This window comes from Protomyctophum parallelum, assembly GCF_964188405.1.
Source record: "Protomyctophum parallelum genome assembly, chromosome: 5".
NCBI classification, from domain to species: Eukaryota; Metazoa; Chordata; class Actinopteri; order Myctophiformes; family Myctophidae; genus Protomyctophum; species Protomyctophum parallelum.
In genome coordinates, this window is record NC_139702.1 from 27,612,978 (window position 1) to 27,640,769 (window position 27,792).

Here is a 27,792-nt window from a genome sequence, read left to right on the forward strand (position 1 = left end):
CTCATACACCCATCCCCAATGCATTCTCTATGGCAATAGCACAAACTTTGGCATGCTACTAGTCCTACATACTTATACCTAGCAACCCCATTCTAGCCTACTTAGGTTCATCTTACGGTGGACATGTTTGCCTGAAAAGGAATCTTTGAAATGTTTCATAGTTTTAGAAATATAGTGCTTTCAAATTTGAGACATTTAACATGGGGCTCAATGGCAGCTCTATAGGCACGTCAAAAGTCACTTTCACCTAGAAACTCCATTCACACTTTTTATTATTCAGCTTACTGTGGAGACACATGCTGCAACTTTTTTATTTTTAAATGTTTTGTAGTTTATGAGTTATTTAACTTAAACACCCAATGCATTCTCTATGGCAATAGCACAAACTTTGGCATGCTACTAGTCCTACATACTTATACCTAGCAACCCCATTCTAGCCTACTTAGGTTCATCTTACGGTGGACATGTTTGCCTGAAAAGGAATCTTTGAAATGTTTCATAGTTTTAGAAATATAGTGCTTTCAAATTTGAGACATTTAACATGGGGCTCAATGGCAGCTCTATAGGCACGTCAAAAGTCACTTTCACCTAGAAACTCCATTCACACTTTTTATTATTCAGCTTACTGTGGAGACACATGCTGTAACTTTTTTATTTTGAAATGTTTTGTAGATGAGTTATTTAACTTAAACGCCCAATGCATTCTCTATGGCAATAGCACAAACTTTGGCATGCTACTAGTCCTACATACTTACACCTAGCAACCCCATTCTAGCCTACTTAGGTTCATCTTACGGTGGACATGTTTGCCTGAAAAGGAATCTTTGAAATGTTTCATAGTTTTAGAAATATAGTGCTTTCAAATTCACAATGGGGCTCAATGGCAGACATTGGCACGTCAAAAATCACTTTCACCTAGAAACTCCATTCACACTTTTTATTATTCAGCTTACTGTGGAGACACATGCTGGAACTTTTTACTTTGAAATGTTTTATAGTTTCTGAGTTATTTAACTTAAACGCCCAATGCATTATGTGGCAATAGCACAAACTTTGGCATGCTACTAGTCCAACATAAAAAATGATGAAAAACGAGGATAAAAAAAACCCCTCAAAATTCAAAAAACGATGGGCTATAACCCATCGTTTTTTTCATTTTTTCATTTTTTTCAAATCCTCAAAAAGGATGAAAAACGGCGTGCTATAGTATGCCATACGGTATGCTATAGCCCATGGTCAAAAATGATGAAAAACGAGGATTAAAAAAAAAGAAAAAAAATCAAAAAACGTTGAAAAAATGATGAAAAACTGCGTGCTATAGTATGCCGTACGGTATGGGCTATAGCCCATGGTCAAAATTGATGAAAAACGAGGATAATGTTTTTTTTCAAAAATTCAAAAAACAATGGGCTATAACCCATGTTTTTTTTTTCAAATCCTCAAAAATGATGAAAAACGGCGTGCTATAGTATGCCGTACGATATGGGCTATAGCCCATATCCTCGCGGTGTATAGCGGTGTATGAGAATGGGTGTTGCGGAGGATGAGAGGCATTCCTCTCATCCTCCGCAACACCCTTTCTCATACACCCATCCCCAATGCATTCTCTATGGCAATAGCACAAACTTTGGCATGCTACTAGTCCTACATACTTATACCTAGCAACCCCATTCTAGCCTACTTAGGTTCATCTTACGGTGGACATGTTTGCCTGAAAAGGAATCTTTGAAATGTTTCATAGTTTTAGAAATATAGTGCTTTCAAATTTGAGACATTTAACATGGGGCTCAATGGCAGCTCTATAGGCACGTCAAAAGTCACTTTCACCTAGAAACTCCATTCACACTTTTTATTATTCAGCTTACTGTGGAGACACATGCTGCAACTTTTTTATTTTTAAATGTTTTGTAGTTTATGAGTTATTTAACTTAAACGCCCAATGCATTCTCTATGGCAATAGCACAAACTTTGGCATGCTACTAGTCCTACATACTTATACCTAGCAACCCCATTCTAGCCTACTTAGGTTCATCTTACGGTGGACATGTTTGCCTGAAAAGGAATCTTTGAAATGTTTCATAGTTTTAGAAATATAGTGCTTTCAAATTTGAGACATTTAACATGGGGCTCAATGGCAGCTCTATAGGCACGTCAAAAGTCACTTTCACCTAGAAACTCCATTCACACTTTTTATTATTCAGCTTACTGTGGAGACACATGCTGTAACTTTTTTATTTTGAAATGTTTTGTAGTTTATGAGTTATTTAACTTAAACGCCCAATGCATTCTCTATGGCAATAGCACAAACGTTGGCATGCTACTAGTCCTACATACTTACACCTAGCAACCCCATTCTAGCCTACTTAGGTTCATCTTACGGTGGACATGTTTGCCTGAAAAGGAATCTTTGAAATGTTTCATAGTTTTAGAAATATAGTGCTTTCAAATTCACAATGGGGCTCAATGGCAGACATTGGCACGTCAAAAATCACTTTCACCTAGAAACTCCATTCACACTTTTTATTATTCAGCTTACTGTGGAGACACATGCTGGAACTTTTTACTTTGAAATGTTTTATAGTTTCTGAGTTATTTAACTTAAACGCCCAATGCATTATGTGGCAATAGCACAAACTTTGGCATGCTACTAGTCCTACATAAAAAATGATGAAAAACGAGGATAAAAAAAAACCCTCAAAATTCAAAAAACGATGGGCTATAACCCATCGTTCTTTTCATTTTTTCATTTTTTTCAAATCCTCAAAAAGGATGAAAAACGGCGTGCTATAGTATGCCATACGGTATGCTATAGCCCATGGTCAAAAATGATGAAAAACGAGAAAAAAAAAAAAAGAAAATCAAAAAACGTTGAAAAAATGATGAAAAACTGCGTGCTATAGTATGCCGTACGGTATGGGCTATAGCCCATGGTCAAAATTGATGAAAAACGAGGATAATGTTTTTTTTCAAACATTCAAAAAACAATGGGCTATAACCCATGTTTTTTTTTTTTAATCCTCAAAAATGATGAAAAACGGCGTGCTATAGTATGCCGTATGATATGGGCTATAGCCCATATCCTCGCGGTGTATAGCGGTGTATGAGAATGGGTGTTGCGGAGGATGAGAGGCATTCCTCTCATCCTCCGCAACACCCTTTCTCATACACCCATCCCCAATGCATTCTCTATGGCAATAGCACAAACTTTGGCATGCTACTAGTCCTACATACTTATACCTAGCAACCCCATTCTAGCCTACTTAGGTTCATCTTACGGTGGACATGTTTGCCTGAAAAGGAATCTTTGAAATGTTTCATAGTTTTAGAAATATAGTGCTTTCAAATTTGAGACATTTAACATGGGGCTCAATGGCAGCTCTATAGGCACGTCAAAAGTCACTTTCACCTAGAAACTCCATTCACACTTTTTATTATTCAGCTTACTGTGGAGACACATGCTGCAACTTTTTTATTTTTAAATGTTTTGTAGTTTATGAGTTATTTAACTTAAACGCCCAATGCATTCTCTATGGCAATAGCACAAACTTTGGCATGCTACTAGTCCTACATACTTATACCTAGCAACCCCATTCTAGCCTACTTAGGTTCATCTTACGGTGGACATGTTTGCCTGAAAAGGAATCTTTGAAATGTTTCATAGTTTTAGAAATATAGTGCTTTCAAATTTGAGACATTTAACATGGGGCTCAATGGCAGCTCTATAGGCACGTCAAAAGTCACTTTCACCTAGAAACTCCATTCACACTTTTTATTATTCAGCTTACTGTGGAGACACATGCTGTAACTTTTTTATTTTTAAATGTTTTGTAGTTTATGAGTTATTTAACTTAAACGCCCAATGCATTCTCTATGGCAATAGCACAAACTTTGGCATGCTACTAGTCCTACATACTTATACCTAGCAACCCCATTCTAGCCTACTTAGGTTCATCTTACGGTGGACATGTTTGCCTGAAAAGGAATCTTTGAAATGTTTCATAGTTTTAGAAATATAGTGCTTTCAAATTTGAGACATTTAACATGGGGCTCAATGGCAGCTCTATAGGCACGTCAAAAGTCACTTTCACCTAGAAACTCCATTCACACTTTTTATTATTCAGCTTACTGTGGAGACACATGCTGTAACTTTTTTATTTTGAAATGTTTTGTAGTTTATGAGTTATTTAACTTAAACGCCCAATGCATTCTCCTTGGCAATAGCACAAACTTTGGCATGCTACTAGTCCTACATACTTACACCTAGCAACCCCATTCTAGCCTACTTAGGTTCATCTTACGGTGGACATGTTTGCCTGAAAAGGAATCTTTGAAATGTTTCATAGTTTTAGAAATATAGTGCTTTCAAATTCACAATGGGGCTCAATGGCAGACATTGGCACGTCAAAAATCACTTTCACCTAGAAACTCCATTCACACTTTTTATTATTCAGCTTACTGTGGAGACACATGCTGGAACTTTTTACTTTGAAATGTTTTATAGTTTCTGAGTTATTTAACTTAAACGCCCAATGCATTATGTGGCAATAGCACAAACTTTGGCATGCTACTAGTCCTACATAAAAAATGATGAAAAACGAGGATAAAAAAACCCCCTCAAAATTCAAAAAACGATGGGCTATAACCCATCGTTTTTTTTCATTTTTTCATTTTTTTCAAATCCTCAAAAAGGATGAAAAACGGCGTGCTATAGTATGCCATACGGCATACGGTATGCTATAGCCCATGGTCAAAAATGATGAAAAACGAGGATAAAAAAAAATAATAATAATCAAAAAACGTTGAAAAAATGATGAAAAACTGCGTGCTATAGTATGCCGTACGGTATGGGCTATAGCCCATGGTCAAAATTGATGAAAAACGAGGATAATGTTTTTTTTCAAAAATTCAAAAAACAATGGGCTATAACCCATGTTTTTTTTCAAATCCTCAAAAATGATGAAAAACGGCGTGCTATAGTATGCCGTACGATATGGGCTATAGCCCATATCCTCGCGGTGTATAGCGGTGTATGAGAATGGGTGTTGCGGAGGATGAGAGGCATTCCTCTCATCCTCCGCAACACCCTTTCTCATACACCCATCCCCAATGCATTCTCTATGGCAATAGCACAAACTTTGGCATGCTACTAGTCCTACATACTTATACCTAGCAACCCCATTCTAGCCTACTTAGGTTCATCTTACGGTGGACATGTTTGCCTGAAAAGGAATCTTTGAAATGTTTCATAGTTTTAGAAATATAGTGCTTTCAAATTTGAGACATTTAACATGGGGCTCAATGGCAGCTCTATAGGCACGTCAAAAGTCACTTTCACCTAGAAACTCCATTCACACTTTTTATTATTCAGCTTACTGTGGAGACACATGCTGCAACTTTTTTATTTTTAAATGTTTTGTAGTTTATGAGTTATTTAACTTAAACGCCCAATGCATTCTCTATGGCAATAGCACAAACTTTGGCATGCTACTAGTCCTACATACTTATACCTAGCAACCCCATTCTAGCCTACTTAGGTTCATCTTACGGTGGACATGTTTGCCTGAAAAGGAATCTTTGAAATGTTTCATAGTTTTAGAAATATAGTGCTTTCAAATTTGAGACATTTAACATGGGGCTCAATGGCAGCTCTATAGGCACGTCAAAAGTCACTTTCACCTAGAAACTCCATTCACACTTTTTATTATTCAGCTTACTGTGGAGACACATGCTGTAACTTTTTTATTTTTAAATGTTTTGTATTTTATGAGTTATTTAACTTAAACGCCCAATGCATTCTCTATGGCAATAGCACAAACTTTGGCATGCTACTAGTCCTACATACTTATACCTAGCAACCCAAATCTAGCCTACTTAGGTTCATCTTACGGTGGACATGTTTGCCTGAAAAGGAATCTTTGAAATGTTTCATAGTTTTAGAAATATAGTGCTTTCAAATTTGAGACATTTAACATGGGGCTCAATGGCAGCTCTATAGGCACGTCAAAAGTCACTTTCACCTAGAAACTCCATTCACACTTTTTATTATTCAGCTTACTGTGGAGACACATGCTGTAACTTTTTTATTTTTAAATGTTTTGTAGTTTATGAGTTATTTAACTTAAACGCCCAATGCATTCTCTATGGCAATAGCACAAACTTTGGCATGCTACTAGTCCTACATACTTACACCTAGCAACCCCATTCTAGCCTACTTAGGTTCATCTTACGGTGGACATGTTTGCCTGAAAAGGAATCTTTGAAATGTTTCATAGTTTTAGAAATATAGTGCTTTCAAATTTGAGACATTTAACATGGGGCTCAATGGCAGCTCTATAGGCACGTCAAAAGTCACTTTCACCTAGAAACTCCATTCACACTTTTTATTATTCAGCTTACTGTGGAGACACATGCTGTAACTTTTTTATTTTGAAATGTTTTGTAGTTTATGAGTTATTTAACTTAAACGCCCAATGCATTCTCTATGGCAATAGCACAAACTTTGGCATGCTACTAGTCCTATACATACTTACACCTAGCAACCCCATTCTAGCCTACTTAGGTTCATCTTACGGTGGACATGTTTGCCTGAAAAGGAATCTTTGAAATGTTTCATAGTTTTAGAAATATAGTGCTTTCAAATTCACAATGGGGCTCAATGGCAGACATTGGCACGTCAAAAATCACTTTCACAGCTAGAAGGTCCTGGGTTCGATTCCCGCTGGGGACGCTGTGGGCACTGGCGGCGTGTTCCCTCCTCCGCGTCATCAGTGCCCATACCCGAGGTGGGGGTTGGCGATAGGGCCTTTCTGTGTGGAGTTTGCATGTTCTCCCCGTGTCCCCTAGGGTAGGTACCCTCACAAAAACATGCCGTAATCCTGGTCTCTAAAACTACCTCCCCCTGGCCAGCCGGGGCGCCTGATGGAGGGGAAAGGAACTGGTCGGAATAACGTGTCCCTTCCACGCGCTACGTCTGGCCTGGGAAATTCCCCTCTGTCAGGTGAAAAGAAGCAGCTTGGACTCCTCATGCATAGAAGGAGGCATGAGGTCAGTCCGCTGCCCCCCCAGGTTGGCAGAGGAAGTGTAACGCCCAGGATTACATTAGATAATTGGCACTGGGTGAAAAGAAAACTGGGTTACAAAAATCGTGGGATAAAAATTAAGTAAAAAAAAAAAAAAAAAATCACTTTCACCTAGAAACTCCATTCACACTTTTTATTATTCAGCTTACTGTGGAGACACATGCTGGAACTTTTTACTTTGAAATGTTTTATAGTTTCTGAGTTATTTAACTTAAACACTCAATGCATTATGTGGCAATAGCACAAACTTTGGCATGCTACTAGTCCTACATAAAAAATGATGAAAAACGAGGTAAAAAAAAAAAATCTAAATTCAAAAAACGATGGGCTATAACCCATCGTTTTTTTTCATTTTTTTCAAATCCTCAAAAAGGATGAAAAACGGCGTGCTATAGTATTCCATACGGTATGCTATAGCCCATGGTCAAAAATGATGAAAAACGAGGATAAGAAATTTTTAAAAATTCAAAAAACGATGGGCTATAACCCATGTTTTGTTTTTGTTTTCCATTTTTTTCAAATCCTCAAAAATGATGAAAAACGGCGTGCTATAGTATGCCGTACGGTATGGGCTATAGCCCATGGTCAAAAATGATGAAAAACGAGGATAACAAAAAAAATCCAAAAACGATGGGCTATAACCCATGTTTTTTTTTTGTTTTTTTTTTTCAAATCCTCAAAAATGATGAAAAACGGCATGCTATAGTATGCCATACGGTATGGGCTATAGCCCATGGTCAAAAATGATGAAAAACAAGGATAAAACAAAATTCAAAAATTCAAAAAATGATGGGCTATAACCCATGTTTTTTTTTTTTTTTTTTTTTCAAATCCTCAAAAATGATGAAAAACTGCGTGCTATAGTATGCCGTACGGTATGGGCTATAGCCCATGGTCACAATTGATGAAAAACGAGGATATTTTTTTTATTTTTTTATTAAAAAAACAATGGGCTATAACCCATGTTTTTTTTTTCAAATCCTCAAAAATGATGAAAAACGGCGTGCTATAGTATGCCGTACGATATGGGCTATAGCCCATATCCTCGCGGTGTATAGCGGTGTATGAGAATGGGTGTTGCGGAGGATGAGAGGCATTCCTCTCAATCCATAGGCAACACATGGTTCTGAAATAAAATTTCCTTTGTGAAAACTGGATGCACGGCCCACTTGGAACCCATGCCCATAGCCCATGTCAAAACCCAATTGGGCCCAGATGGACATCTTAGCTGGGGAGGGGCGCTAATATATTAAAGTCTACCTCATGTTGCTATGATTAGGTGATGTAATGGTGATGTAAAACAAACAGACAAAATAAACATTTAACTCTCTTTATTGTTAATGGCATTTAATGTTTGTGTTAGCGTTAGTGTTTGTGCTAAACAAACATTAAACTCTGTCCATTGTCAATGGCGTTTTTATGTTTAACTAAAAACAAACCTGTCTACCTAAATTAAACCTGTATACGAAAAATAGCGTTAGTATTTGTTTTATATGCGTTTCCCCATATCTCCACGCAATAAGTGATGTGTTCTATTTGTACGTGTAGCAGCAGTAGCTCAGAGCCTCATCAGGCCTGATGACCAAAAGCCTATAATAATATTATGTCCCCCAGCCAAGGGGGGACCGGGGGGATTCCCCTTTAGGCTAGTGGTTAAGACAGGGTTTTCATTAACACGTCGCCTTCTGCTGCCTCCTGCATTGTGGACTAATAAAAAGGACTAATAGACATGTTAATTAACTCCGTTCTCAATATTGTAAACATACAAAATAGACATAATACATTTCCATTTGACAATATATTATATAGAGAAATACATACCGTACTTCTAATAACTAACAATTGTCGCTGGGGGACATCAGGCATGAATGACGTTCATAAATCAGCTTTGACGTATTCAATAAATATTTTTCTCCTCCTGAAGGTTAATCATATTTCAGATCAGTACAAAAAATTGCCTTGATTAGGACTTACACATCCATACCCATACAACTACATAAACCTTTATTTATTTTGTCAAGTGTGTGTGTGAAGTTACAAACGGGGTGTGGATATTTGTGGATATTCAAGCAAATAAAAAACGTTAAGGGGTGCTAACAAAAGACAGAGTATACACAACATTTTCAACAGGTCACTGACTGAAGAGCACACGTTTCTTTCTCTTTCTCAAATCCTGGTGCAAGTTTTTCCTGTGTTGATTACATTTTTAGTAAAGTGTTCTATATGTCTTGTTGGTGGGTCATCGACCCATGATGGACTTCTTAGTTTCTCTCAGGTCTCAGCAGGATGTTATAACACTTTGGGACAAACAGTGGCACCAACAGGCCAAAACTAGATGCTAAAATAGCAAATACCTCCACTACATCTGCATATTTGCCAGGAGAGCTGATGTATGCTGGGATGAAGGCTATCCACACGGCACAGAAGATCAACATGCTGAAAGTGATTAGCTTGGCTTCATTGAAGTTGTCTGGAAGATTCCTTGCCATGAATGCTAGGAGGAAGCTGAGGAGTGCCAGTAAACCAATATAACCTAATAATACTGCAAAACCAACAGTTGATCCCACTGCACACTCATAGACTATCTTATCACTGTGGTATTGTGTGTTTTTATGAGGAGTCGGTGAGGCAGACACAAGCCAGGTTATGCAGACTATTGCCTGGATAAAAGTAAGAGCCAGAACTGTTCCTCTCTGCTGCATGGCACCAAACCACTTCATGATGTCTGCACCCCCAGGCTTGGAGGCCTTGAACACGGCCAACACCACCATAGTCTTTACCAGGATACACGAGACACACAGCACAAAGCTGATCCCAAACGCTGCATGCCTCAGCTGACAAGTCCAGAGCCTGGGACGGCCAATGAACAGAAGTGAACACAAGAAACACAGTTTGAGGGACAACAAGAGAAGGAAGCTGAGTTCTGAGTTGTTGGCGCGCACCATGGGTGTGCTTCGATGATAGATGAAGATTCCCAGGACAATGGCACAGCCGCACAGGTAAAGGTGCCCAGCAACGAGATGGTTGTCAAGGAGATACCCAGAGCCTCATGGTAGGAGAGGAACTCCATGCTCTTTGGGACACAGTGGTCACGCTGGGGACTGGACCAGAAGTCCTCTGGACAGCTGGTGCACTCTGTAGAGTCTAACGAAGAGGGCAATATTTAAGGGACAGACAACAACATTGTTTTAAAGATGACCCACTGTACATAGAGTGCTCTGAATGTAGTTCGGTAAACCTACCGGTCTCATTGCTGATCTCTCCCTCAGAACAAGAAATGCAGTCAAAGCAGCAGACAGGCTCCCCTTTCCTTCTGGCCACTCGGGTTCCAGGGGAACAGCTCTCACTGCACACTGACCGAGGTGCCTACACAATTAATTAACAATGATTACTTTCAGACAAATTAATTAATAAAGCATATTTAGAAACAACTCTAATTGGCCAAAGTGCTGTACAGACGAGGTCACCATGAGGTACCTAAAAAGCACAAATTCCATAGATATAAACATTGGCATACAATTCAGAGGCACAAATAGACACTCAGCAATACAAACACAAATAACCAATCAACAATTACCGTAATAAAAACAACACAACTCAGACATGTAGGACAAATTTTACTCAGACATGTAGGACAAATTTACTTAATTTCTTATTTTTGTCAAATATGTTTTTATTGAACAGATTATAAATTGTTAAACATTATGATATGAAATAAATAAAAACTATGAAACAAAATGAAAGAAAAAAAAAACAAGACAAAAAAGAGAAATAAATAAATTTAACTTAATTTCATTCAGTTGTACGATGTCTTCTGGCATCCAACACTTTATGTCCACATGGGTTTATGAGCTAGAGTTGTCTAAACGAAATTCCATGCACATAATTAGCTCGATATAAGATATTTAATGAAGACAAAGTGACCTTTGTGAATGCAACGTTCCAGAAGATTCTGTCCTCATCAAGGATGAGTTCGTCATCGAAAAAAATAGAAAAAGGCACACCATCTTTAAGAATGTGAGGATACTAGACAGATGCTAGGTTTATTGTTTACCTGGTATTTCAAATGTACTGAATGCTTTTTTTAGTTCGCATATTGTTTAAACAGATAAGCTCATTGCTTACCAGGTAAGCTAATTTCTCTGAGGCACTGTTGTCTCTGAGGCACTGTTGTTTGTTACAAAGTAAAAATGTACTCTGCTTATTTGGATCTGACACTTGTAAGTTGCTCTGCCTCATGCATGCCTAAATTGTAAACACTAAATTAAACCAAAAATAATAAAAAAAACTCACTATGGTATTTTCATGTCTGTTGTCAGGGTCATTGTCAGGATGTATCTTTAACAAGAAGCCCTTGAGACCTGCTATCTCTCCACGACGGACGGCAACACCCAGGGTGCCTGCCAGGTACGGCATGAAGTGAGGAGTCTGGAAGTTGGCATCTGTTGTCCAGCCCACATCTGATATCCACTGCAGACCTGTGACCTTCTGCTTTACCACCTAAGCAATTAAAACATATCATACGCCAATTTCCTCTGCACATTTTTGTGGAAACAAAAATAAAATTAATCACACTCTCTCTCAGCCTATGTGAATTGTGCAGCCTTTCTTGCAATAAGGACAAGCAGAGTACTATCTCATTTGGATCATTGTTTGGATCTATCAGCCATCAGATAACTAGTGCAGTGTACGACTGTACGTGGATGGAATTATGGGATATATTGGGCCTTTTATGAGTTCACTTCTGTTACAGGTATGTGCATGCATGTGTTAACTGCATAAGGTTTTTAAACCATTAATTCCATAAATCATTTTTGCAGTGAGATGTGTGACATTGAATAAATATGAACAATGTGACTCATGTGAGCATATGCTTATTGTACACAGAAGTACTGAGAAAATTGCCGGGATTCGATTGCATTGCAATTAAAAACAATGTTTGGAATTCATTTGTAACCTATTTGTTTTTCTATGGAGGAATGTATTAACTTCAATGTAACTCATTTCAGATTCCTTATAATTATGAATCCCTAAATGAACATGAATCATTAACCCCAACCTCTTCCAGCAGATTAAACATATGGATCCCATAGACAACTGGAATGACCACACGAGCTGTAGAGGTCTTCATCAAAGTGACAATCCTCTGCAGTTCAGCTGGGTCATTGTCCCAGGGCAGAACCTCCAAATAAGCCAGACAACCCAGACCAGACTGGGCCAGCTCAGACTGGAAGGACCTGGCTGCGTCGCGGCCATAGGCATCATCAGTGAACAGCATCCCTGCCCACGTCCATCTGAACCACCTCATAATCTGGAGCATAGCTCGCACCTGATGATGAGAGGTGGTACTGACTATAGACAAATTCACAGAGGCTTGCCTGGGTGTGGCCATTACTGAGGTGTACCATTAAGTGCAGCTGCAGCAGCACTGATTAGCTACACCTGGCTGGCCTACGGAGACCCTGCTCCATGGATCACACCTCAGTAATGGCCGCGCCCAGGGCACCCCTCTGTGAATACGTCTATAGTCACTAGAGGAACATATTTGTCAAGTGTGTGGAAAATGTACTACCGGTACTTCAGGCCAACAGTGTATTGCAAGAAGTTCACCTGGAAAGCCCCACTTGGGATTGTTCTGAAGACGGATGGAAACCTATGCCGGTTACTCAGACAGGAGCAGGTGGCATAGTAACTAACCTGCAAAAAGCACAAAACATTAATATCCTGTGATATACTACTACTACTACTCCTACTACTACCTTTCCCCTGCAAGCAGAGCATGTGATAGAGCTAAACAGGGAGAAATCCCACTCCAGGTCATAAGGCCTGCTCAAACACAATCCCTGTCACTCTGCTCATACTGATCACGCATCACTTCCAAACTCCAACACTTGGAAAAATAATCACCTGCAAGGAATGTCTTGACAGAAAGTAGTTCATAGCAAACACTATCCATAAGCACCATGGACAGCGACACTGTCACTTCTGTGTGGCAGTGAGATGTGTGACTGTGATCGTATGTTTGCTTATTGTGCACAGAAGTAATAATATGTTGAAAGGCGAAAGGAAAAGAAAGGGAGAAAGATGTAAAAAGATTACATTGTTACATAAGATAACAATTATACTATAAACAAAACATAACACAATACACTATACAAAGGCAATACATTGTTTATAATTGTAAAAAGAGAAAAATAAGTGCTGCAGGGATCAATGGAAACAGGTGCTCTTTGGTGACACAGGTAAAAACATATATTATGACCAAAAAGGGTTTCTTTTCTGCCTGGCTATAAAGGCCTTGATCAAAATAAATGTCATATTTTATCATCAAAGACGGAGTGCCTTGGATTTTCTTTGCACGTATGCAGGTCACACCATTTGGGAGTTAAGCAGTACTTTTGTAAATAGCTAAATAAATTATGAATTAAATTAGGGACCACAATTTCTGCCAATACCAAATACCGATACCAGTGTTGTGATCTTGTTTTGTGTTTATAGCTATCTATCTATACATCTCGTGTTGTGTTTATAGCAGACTCCTCACTCAAATGTGCACTTGCAGTTTGGGCAACTCGAAAGCAAACTCCACATGCCCCAACATTTTATTTACCTGCCATAGTGTCAAGCACTGACCCCTGTGTCGGATCGGTGGTTAGACTGGCATATTTGCCGATACAGATATGACAAATTAGGTCCGATACCGATACTTTTCCGATACCAATACAGTATCGGGGCATCTCAAAATTAAATGTAATATCAAATCGGTGATGATCAAAGTGATGTTTGATTGATTGATTGAATATATAACAAAAGAAAAATGCAAACAGCACAATGTCAGGAATTTTGGTCCAAAGGGATTTCCGAAGAAAGACCTTGCAGTCTTGTTTCCATTCGGGTCCCATGCACTCACACACATTATAGTCATGAACAAGAATCTAAAACAGTAATTAGTCACCTCCTCTTCCTCTGACCTGCTGGACAGGTGAAATTTTAGGTCTGTTTTAAAGGAGGCCAGTGATTTGCTTGTTTTAAGGGAAGGGGGCACGTTCACGTTCACTTACCATGGGCACTCTGTACAAACCTAATATACTAGAGATGGCGATAGAATTTGTTGAAGAATCATCACCCACTATTCCGAGCACCGGAGGAGAGCCGACACAGCTCTCGTCCAGTGTGAACTGCTCCTGTCGCCCACTGACCATTGACAACGCTGCACGGAACGCCACTCCGAGAGAATAGCAGTTATCATGGAGACTGTATCCCAGGGTCACATTGGGAAGTAGGCTGGGGTTGCTGTTGATCTCATTAATGGCAAAAGCCATGGTCTGGGCCCATCTGAACCCTTCAATGTTAAAACTAACACACACACACACACACACACACACACACACACACACACACACACACACACAATGCAACTGTAACCTTTAATAATGTATCATTGTAGAAATAGTTCACTTCAAGGGAAAAGGCTCGCTCGTATTATATAAAAGAGAAACAAACGCGTTTCGGTGCGAAGGCCTTCGTCAATGTCAGAATTGATGACGTCCTGAAATCTGACACCGACGAAGGCCTGCGCGCTCCGAAACGTGTTTGTCTGGTTTGACTGCTGCTGCGGATCCATTATTAAACAAGAACAAGACTCTTACTACGACTGAGAGTGCAGATTTTATTCTCTCTTTTCATTGTAGAAATAAGCATTAACTAATCGCTACTACAGTATCTATCAGGAAGAAGTTCCCATTTTTCTTGCCTGCTATTGCATTATGTGATACTCACGTATTGCAAGTGGGGTCAGGTGGCTTGGAGGTGAAAGACAGCTCCGGGAATACAGAGGAGAAGTGGATTGTAAACAAACCACCCAGAATAAAGTCCCCGGCCTTGTAGATTCTGTTGAGATTAAACTGTGCCTGTAACTCACAAGAAGAGGAAGGTGAGGAAGACGAAGGAGAGAAGGAAGAGAACAATATCAAGTATAAGTACATATATGCAAGCAGGTGTGTGTCTAGAGAAGCCCTCATGGCTGACTGTCCTCCTCTGTCTAACCCCCCCTCTCCCCACCTTGTTTGTCCAGTTGTTACGTTTTATACACAGTGCTGTGCCGTTCCCCTGTGTCAACACTAATCTGGGCAGAGGCAGAAGTAGGGGCATGGCTTAACATACATTAACAATCACGCCATATCAAAATAATGTTGTGTATGTCCTGTAATAAAGTCTCAACAACATGCAGTACCTCACCCGTGCTTCATTTGGAATACTTAAAGCACGGTATAGGTAATTAGGGATGTCCCGATCACGTTTTTTTTGCTCCCGATCCAACTCCGATCATTTGATTTTGAAACCTGCATGCCGATACCGATTCTAGCGATTACGGACTCTGATTCAGACGACTCTGAGACGTGACCTACCAGCCATGGAGGCCTAGAACTCCTGACTGAATACGTGCAACAGCAAAGTCACATCCAACCTATAGCAACCTAGTAAACGTTGAAGGTGACGCCTAAGGTCAATAACGGGTCTAAAGGATTTAGAACAGCAGTTGTAATAGACATTATAGTAGCAGTACTTGCGCACTCTGCTTGCGCACAAGTAGGCTATGCATGGCCTACTTGTGTGCAAGGTGCAAGTTGGCACCTCGACAGAGTGCATTTCTAGTTCATAGTCTGTTTCTGGGGAAAGTTTAATTATTTTGGCAGAAGTAAAAATGAGTCAAACTGCCGCAATCATTTTATTTTTGGAACAGTCGTATTTGACATGATATAAAAAAGTATATGGGAATACAAAATAAAATAAAGTAAGTAAAATAGATAGACACTATCTGCTATATCTTGCACCACCCCTTGTTTGGCAGTGTCCTGATAGTCTCATTCCCTTGGCTGCTACTTTCTGGCTCACCCTTGGTACTCCTGCTGATGTTAAGTACTGCATGCAACATTCTGATGTAGCACCCGTCTAGAGACTTCTGCAGGGTTGGTTTCAGGGTCCAGCATTCACTGCCATATAGAAGAACAGACTCTATTCCGTTGCATAGAAGAAGCTGAGTTTGATTTGACGGGGGAGGTTGGAATTCCATACACCGTTCAGGGCCCTCCATGCAAGTGCCTTCCTCACTTTCAGATCCTTGCTTAATTTTGTTTTTCACATGAACGTTTATAACAAAGCAAACCGTTGAAAATTGAGCAAGTTATGGTTATTTAAATGTACATGCCCCATAGACACAATGTTATGCTGTCCCGAGGTAAGATGGCCGCCACGTAGTGACGTCGCTCTCCATTGGCCAGAGCGCGGGTGAGCCATCAAGCTTTCTTATATATATCTATGGGCTAGACGACGCAGTAGCTGAAAACAGAAGCAACATGCACAACATGCACAAACTACAGGCACTACTCCCACAGTTCTACTGCACAACACATCACACAGCCCTGCATGCAAGCACAAACACACACCACTTACCCCTAAACTTATTTGCCACTATTTTGAAAAACATTTTAAAATAGTTCAAATAGCCAATCTACAAGCTCACAACATGTCCATATTATGGAGATCTCTGATGTCATCATACTGTATGTCCATACAATATATACTGGTCCATACAGTATATATATGTATACTTGTCTGCCCATGGGTCAGATCATCTGCATTCCCTTGGGCCTTGTCCCTCTCCCTTGGGATTTCTTTTTGCGTATTTAATTAATTTATATATTTTACTTTGATCATTTCTGTGAACTAGCTTGCATTTAGAAGTCCCCAGGTGTACAGGTATTAGTCGTCATGGCAATTGAATCCAACGTGAGCTGGGCAAGCAAAGACAGGTACTGTGTGTTTTCTCCAGTGATGACATCGGTGCCAGGGGCTATGAAACAGGTGTGATGTGAGAAAATAATTAATTCTCATGTCACCGGAGATCATTCATTTTCATTAATTAGCGCGGGAGTGATTAGTACAGTGTCATAACAGAGACAAGAACCTACATCTGTATGGTTCTGGTTCACAAAATATACTCCAAATGTAGATATATCTAAATAAACTACAGCATACAGTTGTTGTTGTTGGGTTTTTTTACCATTATTTATGGAGAAGTTCGCAGGGGGCACGAATGCTCTTTTTCAGCAATGCAGTCACACAGACACACAATAGGGACATTAAGCAACGATGGCTACGGCAGTCGGAAATGGATCAGTGCTCTATACATAAACCTGCTGCCGTCGCAGCCCTTTCTACTACGGCAGAACCAACACTTACATGTAGTGTCTACAACGCCATGTCATAGCCATGTTTATTGAAAACGTCATATCCGTACTTCCACCTAGCGGAGCCATCCTGAAAACCGCCGTTGCTTAAAGTCCCTAATAATTAAAACCTACGACCTTGCTCAAAGGCCTTTCAACAGTGTTGAGAGAGGGGTGAGTGTTGGTCGTTCTCTTTCAGTGTCAGAATAGAACTGACACTGAATAGTGTCAGTTCTATTTCTAATTTCTGCCATGCAGTCCTGGGAATCGAACCGCTGGCTATACCGCTGGCTTCCCCGCTGTAATGTATCTGACTAATTACCTCAAAAAAGTGATCGACACCCACAGCGGCACAGCCACAATACTAGAGGGAGCGAGAACAACGATCTGGTACCACCCACCTATAAAACAAACATGGGTAAACTCTCCTTCTACAGCACTGCCACCCGGCAGAATGCTGACCCCCTTCCCTCAAAAAATGCAGATCACTGGCATGTACAGTATCTACAATCTACTATGGAATGTACTTCCCGACCCATTGCAATCAGAACTGCAGACTCACTCCCAATCTTCCACGTAGTCTGAAAACCCACCTCTTGAGACTCCATCTTAGCTCGTAGCACTTGCTGTACATAGCACATGCCCTAGCCTCGACGACCTTGCAGGCGCATGGGGGCTCAACTTATGTAACTTAAATAGCATTTTATGTAGACATAGATAGCACAGTGTATACACATAGTTTCATTATATAGATATTCCACGGTTAGGTTCTTACTTCTTAGCTTTACGTATGATTCATGATCTGTGAGCACTTTGGTCGGCCTTTGGAAATGGGACATTACACCGATTTTAAAGTCCCTACATTGGTTGCCTATACATTTTAGAATAGATTTTTAAATAATTGTACTTGTTTTAAAACATTGAATGGAAATGCACCTGTCTATTTCTCAGAAATGCTTCCTAAATATGTGCTCGGCAGACCCCTTAGATCATCTAGTGCTGCTTAGAGATTCCAGAGACCCCAAACACAAAAGAATATGGAGAAGCCGCCTTTAGCTACTATGCCCCTGTGCTGTGGAACAGCCTGCCAAGCCAAGGGATCTACGGTTCTCTGAACATTTTTAAACGAAATCTTAAGACACACCTTTTTAGCATTGCTTTTACCTAGATCATTGCATGTCCTTTTTCCTATGTCTGTAATCCAATTCGACAGTGCCGTGCAGTGCCCGGCATCGAGTCGGTCAGACCCATGCACGGTTGTCCAGAACCGCCTCTGTCCTGGCACTATAGACAGGGCCCCTGCCCAGGTCCCTATATCTCCATACTGCATAGACTCCATATGGGCAAAAAAGGGACACAAGACATAATAACTGGGTGGGGCAGGCATGCATTTCCAACTTGCATCCTAATCATTATTCCTTGACAGAACAGTTTCCATACAACTGTGACTGAAGTCTAAGTGCAGGACTCACCAGCTATACTGGGCAGCTGTTAAACTAGTTCTACAAGGATACATTTAGTAGGGTTGATGAAAGAACCAATTTGTCAGTTAGACTTATTATTTTTTTAAACCTGCTACCGCAATTCATTCTGATCGGATCAGACTGATCCACCTGACTAGATTGTAAAAAAAAAAACATAGTTCTCCAGTGCCAACAATGAACTTCAGACCATCACACAGACTACAATAGATGTTCATTTATTATAAACGTTTTGGAAAGGCAAAGGTAAGTGAACAGAACTAAACAAACCGAGACAGTGGGAAATATAATGGAACAATATGAGACCATATAAATGATGATACATTATCATAAAAATGTTGGTGTTTCGTCAATTATTTGGGGCCCCAATTGCAATATCCTCACAGACCACTGGCGTAAATTAATGCCAGATGGTTATGCCACAGACCAAATTACCTCAACGCCCTGATCAGCTAATACCTGATTCAATTCGGACGATTTGCTGAATGTCACTCTCTCCACATGTACTGTCTCTCTTTGCCCTATTGCCATTATAAAGGCTTAAAATGCCAACAAATAAACGCAAATTTACAAGCTTACACAATGCGACATGACTATATTCTCACTATTTTCAAAATGTTTAAAAATAAAATAAAATATGAACACTAGGTTGAACGTGGTCAATCTGGAATTGAAATGTAAACATGATTATATATTTTCTCCTTAATGAAGCTGTGGGTTAATATAAAGAATAGAATTGGTGATCCAGGATGGCCACTCATGTGGCAAACATACAGATATGTCACTATGAGACTTCACTCCTATGATAACAAAATACTAAGTGTTAATTTAACTCAAAAGTGTAAAAAAGTTAGCAAAACTGACGATTTTTACACTTGGTATTTCAGGGTCCATGTTTTTACACTCACAGTTACAAGAACACTCAATATGTTTCTGTGAAGATATTTTAAGTGCTTTGGGTTACTGGAAGCTATCATTACGTCATGTGGCATACTGTAATTGACTCCGTCATCTGTTACAATAATAATTTTCAAAAAACAGTAAGTCTGAAGCATGCTTATATATCTTGCAATATAAGATAACTGTGCGCCATGTCGCGCAATTGATAAGAGATTACACACGGGCAAAACACACAAACCACCAGCGCCTAAAAGGAAAAGGATCAATGTGGGAAGACAGCAACTACTGTCAATGTGGCACTACAGTAATATGCACTGAAGTCATTCCACACACACATGAATGTCCAGTAACTATAAGTAGGAGCCTGTTCAGATGTACAAACATACACATTGTAGAATCAAACATTTGACTGTGAGTGTGAATGCCAGTGCAGTCAGTTGTTAACCCATTTAGGCCTGACCTCGAAATTTTAAAAAATCGTCTAAATCCTCCAGTTTTCTGAAATAAATATTTTCACAATAAATAAATAAATAGCAGACCTACAAGCTCGTAGCGCGCCACTCGGTGGCGCGCTATGAGCTTGTAGATCTGCTATTTTTCAAAAGCTAAATTATAACAATGTTTACCAAAAGGGGTTCCCGCCCAAAATTGATTTAATCTATCAATGTGAGCAACATCACAGATCATTTAGCGAATTGTAGTTCTTTCAGGGCACCTCATTAACACAAAAAATGTAATGTTCTCTGAGACCTGCCAAACTATAACTTATAGTTATTATTTCCTATTGTGCATGGACAACCAGAGTACAACCTTGTGTTCTATATACAATATTTACATTTTGTTCAGTCTTTACACACTATTATTGCATACATCACAAGTCACAACCCTTCTCTTTGATGGCTAATAGTAACTTCTCCATCTCAATCAGCATTGAGAAAAAAATATATATATTAAAGTATAGATGCTGTGCTAACAACTAAGACTAAGTCAGCAGTTATCTTCTCGGTTTTAATATAAATAGCTACTTAGGGATAAAGTATAAAATCTATACTTTGCCCACATAATTCAGACACCGTCAGAGAATGCAGTTTAACAGCCTTTGTACAAAATTTAACTTTTCATCTTCATCCTCATTCCTTATTATTAGGCCTTAGGGGACAATAGTATATACCGGTAATTATATTGCAAAGAATGAAGCGGCTTAGGGCAGGCTTGTATGAGATTCCTCAGTTTCGGCTTGCAGTGTTTGAAATAAAAGTCTGGAGGGGAAAAGAAATACAGGATTTCAGCATGTGCCAAATGTCATCTTGATGTGTGTAGCCTAATGTTTTGGGCTGAATGTGGGCGAAATCTTGTCTAGACTGTGTCTACCAAAGGAAGGCTTGTTCAGTACGTGTCCAATGATCACCGTGGTTTTAGCAGTATTCTGTACATCGCAAAACCCAACACCGCAAACACTGTGGCCCCAACACTTGTTCTCAGCCAGAAGGTAGAACTCTTCAGATCCGCATGGCTTACATGTCTGAGAGAGTGAGAGAGAAACAGAGGAACACAGACAGCATAAATACTGATGTAAGAAATAAGAGGCAAAGACAGACATGGGGAGATGGTGAAGACAAGGATAGTTTGAGAGAGAAAATGGAAGTAGAAAAGAAAGGTCTAAATAAGAGAGGGCTCAGCAACAGCATTGTCATGCAATACGTCTACATACTGTAAAAGGAATTATAGATACACAGGACTTCCCTGGTCTGTAGGCTAGGGTAATGTGTGTAACCACGTTGACCTCTATCAGAGTGAGAGTGGTCCAGGCGATTAGTGCTAGACTGGACTGAGGTCTGAGGACGACCGAAGTATGGTTTTACATGCAAGACTTTTTTACAAAGTCCTGAAAAAGAGGCAGGCTAACTGCCCCTTTTATAGACGGACCACTTTGAGTGTCACACCCCGCTATAAATGTGTCCCAATTGTTGTATTGTCTTACTGAGGAAGGCTTGGCGCCGAAATGCATCCGTGTTTTGCTTGTTTGTCCATGCTGCACGATGTAATAAATGTACCTTGAATGGACGTCGGAGTGCTGGCTATCTCTCTCTTACAGTGATTCCTCGTGAGCCGTGCACCCGGTAATCTGCATTTTTGTACTGAGAGTGCTCTCGTTTTTCTCTCTTCTATAAACAGCCTTGTGAGGTGTGCCTCATAAATCAGTGTTATTGAACACCCTTTGTGTCTGTGTGTTGTTAAAAAATAATAAACGAATGAAAAGTATTAAAAAGCGCTTTGACAAAAACCTCCTGGATGTTTATTCATTTTCTGAAAGATTAACATTTTGCAGTTATGTGGTTTCTTCCAGACAGCAGAGATATGCTATAGATGTCACTAGAGGGTATGGCACGTGACGTGACATCATCATCATATGCGGAAGTTATGCGGGAACGCCAACTGAGTGGCAAAAAACGACTTTCTGGCCTTGACAGCCCATACATCCAAACAGAAGATCTGATTGTATTAGACGACCTTAAACAACGTAAAACTCACTTTACCACTCACACACACACACACACACACACACACACACACACACACACACACACACACACACACACACATATACAGTATACTATATATATATAAAAATCACACAAAAAAGGACAATAATCTATTAACCCATTTTGACCTGAGATCAGATTCTAAAAATGTCTTCTACATCCTGACAGTTTTCTGAAAAAGCTATGTTTCTGTCAGTTGTTCTTCGACTTTTCAAAAATAGCAGACCTACAAGCTACAAGCGCGGCACTCGGTGGCGCGCTATGAGCTTGTAGATCTGCTATCTTTCAATAGCTAAAGCATAACATAATGCTAACACCAAAAGGGGTTCAAACATTCTTGGTGGAATCAACAGCCAATCAGTAAAGAATTTAGAGCATAGAAGGTTAACATGACGACGATGAGAAGCATTGAGATGGTATGTTAGCAAAGCTAGAAGGTGGTCAAACAACAACGCCATAATCATATAAGAGGACGTAAAAGGAGAGCACCTGCTGAGCACAACGGCGTAGAGTTTGGCCCTGACCGTCTGCAGCAGCTCAGAGTTGAGGAAGTTCTGACACAGGCAGAAGGTGCACCTGTTGCACGTGCACATGCACCGCAGACGGGCGTGGCTGAGAAGAGAGGGGAAGAAACACACACACACACACGGCTGTAAGTAGACTACAGACCGTACTGCACATGTACACAGAAACAGGTTTAAACTGGATTATGTAAACACACACACACACAGAAGGAAGAAGGCACAGCAGAAACACCATCATCATTATCATAACTACATTGTCTAATGTGTAAATCTGGATGTCGCTACAACTCCGCTACACTGCGATCTCACCCCGATAATCACCGATAGGTTACTTATCAAGACTACCTTATCGGCCCAGGCCGTAGCGTAACGGTCTGGGCACCGGACTGGTAATCCAGTCGCAGTGTGCCGCGGGTTCGACTCCCGGACCCGACACGGCCTTTACTGCATGTCATCCCCCCATCTCTCTCCCGTTTCCTGTCAGCCTACTGTCTGTCCCTTCAAAAATCAATAAAAGGCGTAAACCGCAAAAAAATATCTTAAAAAAAAGAAAAAAAGACTACCTTATCGACCTACCTGCTGCGATTAGGAAACACGGAAGCTGCTCTGTGCTTGCGGTTAGGTTTATTGCCGCTCACTAGCTGTTGCCAGACTTACCAGAGAGCCGGGGACGTTTTCTGCTGTCTCCCGGGTTTTTTTCCGGGTTTTTAAGACAGCTGGTGGATTGAAATTAAGCTCCGCCCACGCTGCTGACTGCCGCTGGGGCAAGCGTTTCCGGGAATCTGGCCGTCGCGGCAATCAGCCGCGTGGGTGGAGCTTCTTTTCCATCCACCAGCTGCCTAAAAACCCGGAAAAGACGCTGGCCGACAGCAGAAAACGTCCGCGGCTGTCGGCTCAGGTCTGGGAACGCTGTCAGTAGGGGCTCCATGCAGCATGTGCAGTAGGTCGATAAGATCGTCTTGATAAGTAACCTACTGGTGATTATCAGTTGATTTTCACTCGAAACCGCCATCCATTCTGAAACACTGCTGTAGTGAGGATCCAGCCTCTAAGTGGGTGTTTCAGCTTGATAATTAATTACTATAATTTCTTACTGTTGATGTTTATAATTTCGGCACGGTTAGATGGACTAACAATTAATGTGTGCACAAGTGTGCGCGTGTGTGCGTATGCGTGCCTGTGTGTGTGTGTGTGTGTGTGTGTGTGTGTGTGTGTGTGTGTGTCACCGGTGTAACTATCTGTACTATTCTGTAGTATATGCCCTCTCCCAGGTGTGTAGTGTAGTTGACTAGGCTGGGGATTTCAGATTACCTCAACTGGGCTAGTTTACTGCGTACTGTAACTGTAGGGTCAGAGAGGTGATGTGTGAAGACAGTGAACTGCAGGAGTGTTGTAGGGGCTTCAGGGGAGGATTCAACGTTACAGCAGAGTAGGAGTCCGTCCACGTTCTCTATAGGAACACCACCCCACCAGACTGCAAAGCAGTGTTTCCAAAGTGAATGAATGTGTGACTTCATGTCAGGCACTGATGCCAAGGGGACGGCAAAGCCTCTGCCAAAGAGGAGGACGTGGTGTAGTTGAGCTTTACTAGAGGCCGGCAGAGGAGGTTCCGTTTGGAACCTGACCACCTTCTGGATATAGTTACATTTTGAGGATAGAAGTTGTGATTAGGGCTGATCACGTGATCGGAGATCGGGGCCGATCACATCATTTTCAAATGATCTGAAATCGGATCGGGAGCAACAAAAAAAAGGTGAACGGGACATCCCTAGTATCAATAAATTATATGCACTAGCCTTTACCCGTTGTGCCCCCCCCCCCCCCTTGTGGCCGTGGGGGTTACTGCGCCCTGGGTGCGTTTTCTAATTTTTTATTCACTAATAAATTAATTATTAATCATGAATGTGTTAAATCGAAAAAAGGGGCTTAGTTACGCCTTCCATATTATTATGGTCAATGTCTGTGTGAAAAGTGGGAGTGATTGGTGCAGGCGGTGAGGAGCTACGGCAGTGACATTGACAGACAGACAGACATTGAGACAGACATTGACTGAATTATAGTATGATGATGATGATGATGATGATGATGATATTAGACTGGATATTGTCTGTGATTTTGGATATTGTACTATTGTGATATGGCATAAGTGTTCTATTAAAACATAACTATAGAATCGTGAAAAATCGTTATCGGCAGATACTCAAAATCAAAAGATGATGATCTGAGGTAGGCAGGAAACAGGGAGAGAGAGATGGGGAGAGACGCGTGATTATGAATCCCACCAGCGTTCTAGGTAGCCCCCTCTGTGATAGGCCAGGCAGCACATAGGTCGTCGGGATCAGGATTCGAACCTGCAACACGCTGTCAGGCTATCTTGCTGTGTCAAAAACAAAATCCATAAACGCTTAGGGATAAGGGCTAAGACGGCGCGCTGTACCCCTCATGCCTAAACGTTTTTGGATGTTGTAACTAGAATGTGTTCAGAGCTTGTAAATCTGCTATTTCCACTATTAAAAAAATCACACCCGTGTGAACTGAGTGGTGCAACTCCCCTCTCTCCTCTCCTCTATCCCTCTCTCCCCCCGCCCCCACACCCGCCCTCACACCTGTGTGAACTGAGTGGTGCAACTCCCCTCTCTCCCCCTCCTCTCCTCTCTCTCTCTCTCTCTCTCTCTCTCATTAGCAGGCAACAGTGCAGCACTAATACTATCTCTCTCTCTCTCTCTCTGTTTCTGGCACAACAGCGCCCCTACTGATACTCATAGTCATTGGCTCATTAACCAACGTCACATAGGTGAACACATAGGTGAACACGGACATTGCTGTTCCTTGGAGTGGTTGTACCACTCAAAAAAAAATATATATATATATATAATAATAAAATGGAAATGATTATGCTGATTATTAAAAAAAAAACGAATTGTGACCATCTCAAATAATTGCGATTAGGTGATTATGCAATAATTGTGACAGGCCTATAGTGTGAAGTGTTTTGTGATTGTGACGTGCTTTTTCCACATACGGATGCATGGCCATGGTGGTGAGCTTGGTGTAGATGTCTTTGCAGGGCGCTGCGGCTGTGTTGCAGGTGAAGGACTGAGGAGGGGGCATCTTGTGCTTCCTACAGAACTCCAGAGGACTGCAGGCGTAGAGTTGTTTGACCTCTGGCAAGTCTGACTTCGCTGCTATCATCATACATGGTGTCTTACTGTCCATGAAGTATTGCTGAGGGGAGAAGAGAGAGGGCACATGAGGAATCAACGTTAACGTATCAGCACATTTCGTGGGAGAATTTAACTGTTGCGGGGCAGTCGGCGCGGAGGATATACATTTAGTCACTTTCATGACGTTGCTGTCCTTTTTTGTTGTTGTTTCTTTGTAAATGAATGTCCTACTTTGTTGTGAAAAAAGCTACAAGCTCAGAACAGGTGAGCCTGTACCTGTAGGTCCACTTTCTTTGCTATTTTCTTTTAAGTGGCTCAGAGTGTCTTGTGTGGGTTTTATAAATACTGAACCAATTAAAAGTATTAAGAGCTCGTGACTAAATAATAACTGGAACACAGGCTCCCTTTTTTTTTGTTTTCCTTTTCCTGAAAAGTAACCATTTTTGGACACACAAGGTTTACACCTGGCAGCGAGTGCTGCTCACGTACCTTAAAGACTTTGGCGCAGTACTCAAAAGAGTGAGGGTTGCTGCTGTCATAAATCAGGCAGACGATGTCACAGGCCAGGTCAGCGTCTGACAGGTAGTCGACATCAGGGAAGACCTCGTTAAGCTGAAGAGAGGACGGAACATTGACCATGACGTGACATAGTTAGGTCCAACATTAATAGGCCTGACGTAAAAAAAAAGGAAAAAAAAGTATTCTGAAAGAATGTATATTTAAAGATTTGTGCCTCATTTTCACGACATTTCAAAAATAGCAGATCTACAAGCCATGAGCTTGTAGATCTGCTATTTTTCAATAGCTAAAGTATAACATAATGCTTAGTTAAAAACCCTTGCGTTCCCATAGTGTGGAGGGGGGGGCGAACATTCTGCGAAAACCCCGTTGATCTACAAACTCACACACTTGTCGTGACCTTGTCGATCTGCTATCTTTGTCGAGGACATTTTGGGGTAGAGGCATTTATTTATTTTATTGAAGCATAACACAGAAAAATAAATACTCATGAGACTCACAAGGAGGTATTTCTCCTGGCCGTAAACATATGTCGTGCTGATGGCATAGTAGGACTTGTGCTCCTCTCGAATCGTTTTTTGGCGCTGTGAGATTAGCATGGAGGGGAAAAAAGACAAGTAACAATCACATGAAACAGATTGAAATACAAAGTACATTTTATACGTATACCGGAAATTGTTGTCGTTTGAATCTCTGATTCTGTTATTATCAGTGATTATCATAGCTCACCAGGATGCCTCCGTGCAGCTGCAATTTGTGCAAAAATATACAGTACAGCATGTACATAATATAACACTTCTACTAACACTAGCATCCCTATTCTGCGCATTCACAATGGGCAAACATTGTGCAAAAATAGCCGATGAGCTTTTGGATTGGTAATTGACGTCAAATTGACATTGTATAGAGCAGTGGTTCACAAACTGGGAGTCGGGACTCCCAGGGGGTCCCCAGTTGAAAAAATATTATTTTGGGGTCGGTCCCCAGTTGAAAAATGATTATTTTGTGGGGATCACTCAAAATAATCATTTTGTTTTTTACTCACTGGCATTTGAATCCCCCTGATTTGACTGATGATGGATGAGGTTCTGGGTTTACCCATGACCCTAGATTACTAGGATCATTAGGATTATTTTTATGCATTTGATGTATTACCGTAACTCGCTCTGGATTAAGAGCGTCTGCTAAATTCTTGAATTGTAGTGTTTATTGACGACTGCTTATTGCATTTAATCGCAGACCGTTTATTTGTGCCTCTGAGCTGTACAGTATGTCTCGTTGCTTCTGTCTTTAACCCATTTTGACCTGAGATCAGATTCTAAAAATGTCTTCTACATCCTGACAGTTTTCTGA

At 40.6% G+C, this 27,792-nt stretch overlaps 1 protein-coding gene and 1 pseudogene across 2 annotated transcripts in view; both read right to left on the reverse strand.

Moving 5' to 3' along the window:
* Window positions 1–9,318: 9,318 nt before the first annotated feature.
* On the reverse strand, window positions 9,319–14,401 carry LOC310858300 (extracellular calcium-sensing receptor-like; annotated as a pseudogene). Its single transcript has 5 exons — window positions 14,141–14,401; window positions 12,139–12,408; window positions 11,373–11,579; window positions 10,322–10,445; window positions 9,319–10,223 (listed from the first exon to the last, which is right to left on the reverse strand). The product of its transcript is annotated as an extracellular calcium-sensing receptor-like (transcript).
* Window positions 14,402–20,385: 5,984 nt separating this feature from the next.
* Window positions 20,386–27,792, reverse strand: part of rhot1b (ras homolog family member T1) — an 18,353-nt gene continuing 10,946 nt past the window's right edge. The window contains exons 16-20 of the mRNA XM_083764950.1: window positions 26,940–27,023; window positions 26,410–26,532; window positions 25,779–25,981; window positions 22,722–22,844; window positions 20,386–21,211 (exon numbers count right to left, since the gene is read on the reverse strand). Coding sequence (XP_083621076.1) covers window positions 21,094–21,211; window positions 22,722–22,844; window positions 25,779–25,981; window positions 26,410–26,532; window positions 26,940–27,023 — 651 coding nt within the window. The 3' untranslated portion in view covers window positions 20,386–21,093. The remainder of the gene's footprint in view (window positions 21,212–22,721; window positions 22,845–25,778; window positions 25,982–26,409; window positions 26,533–26,939; window positions 27,024–27,792) is intronic.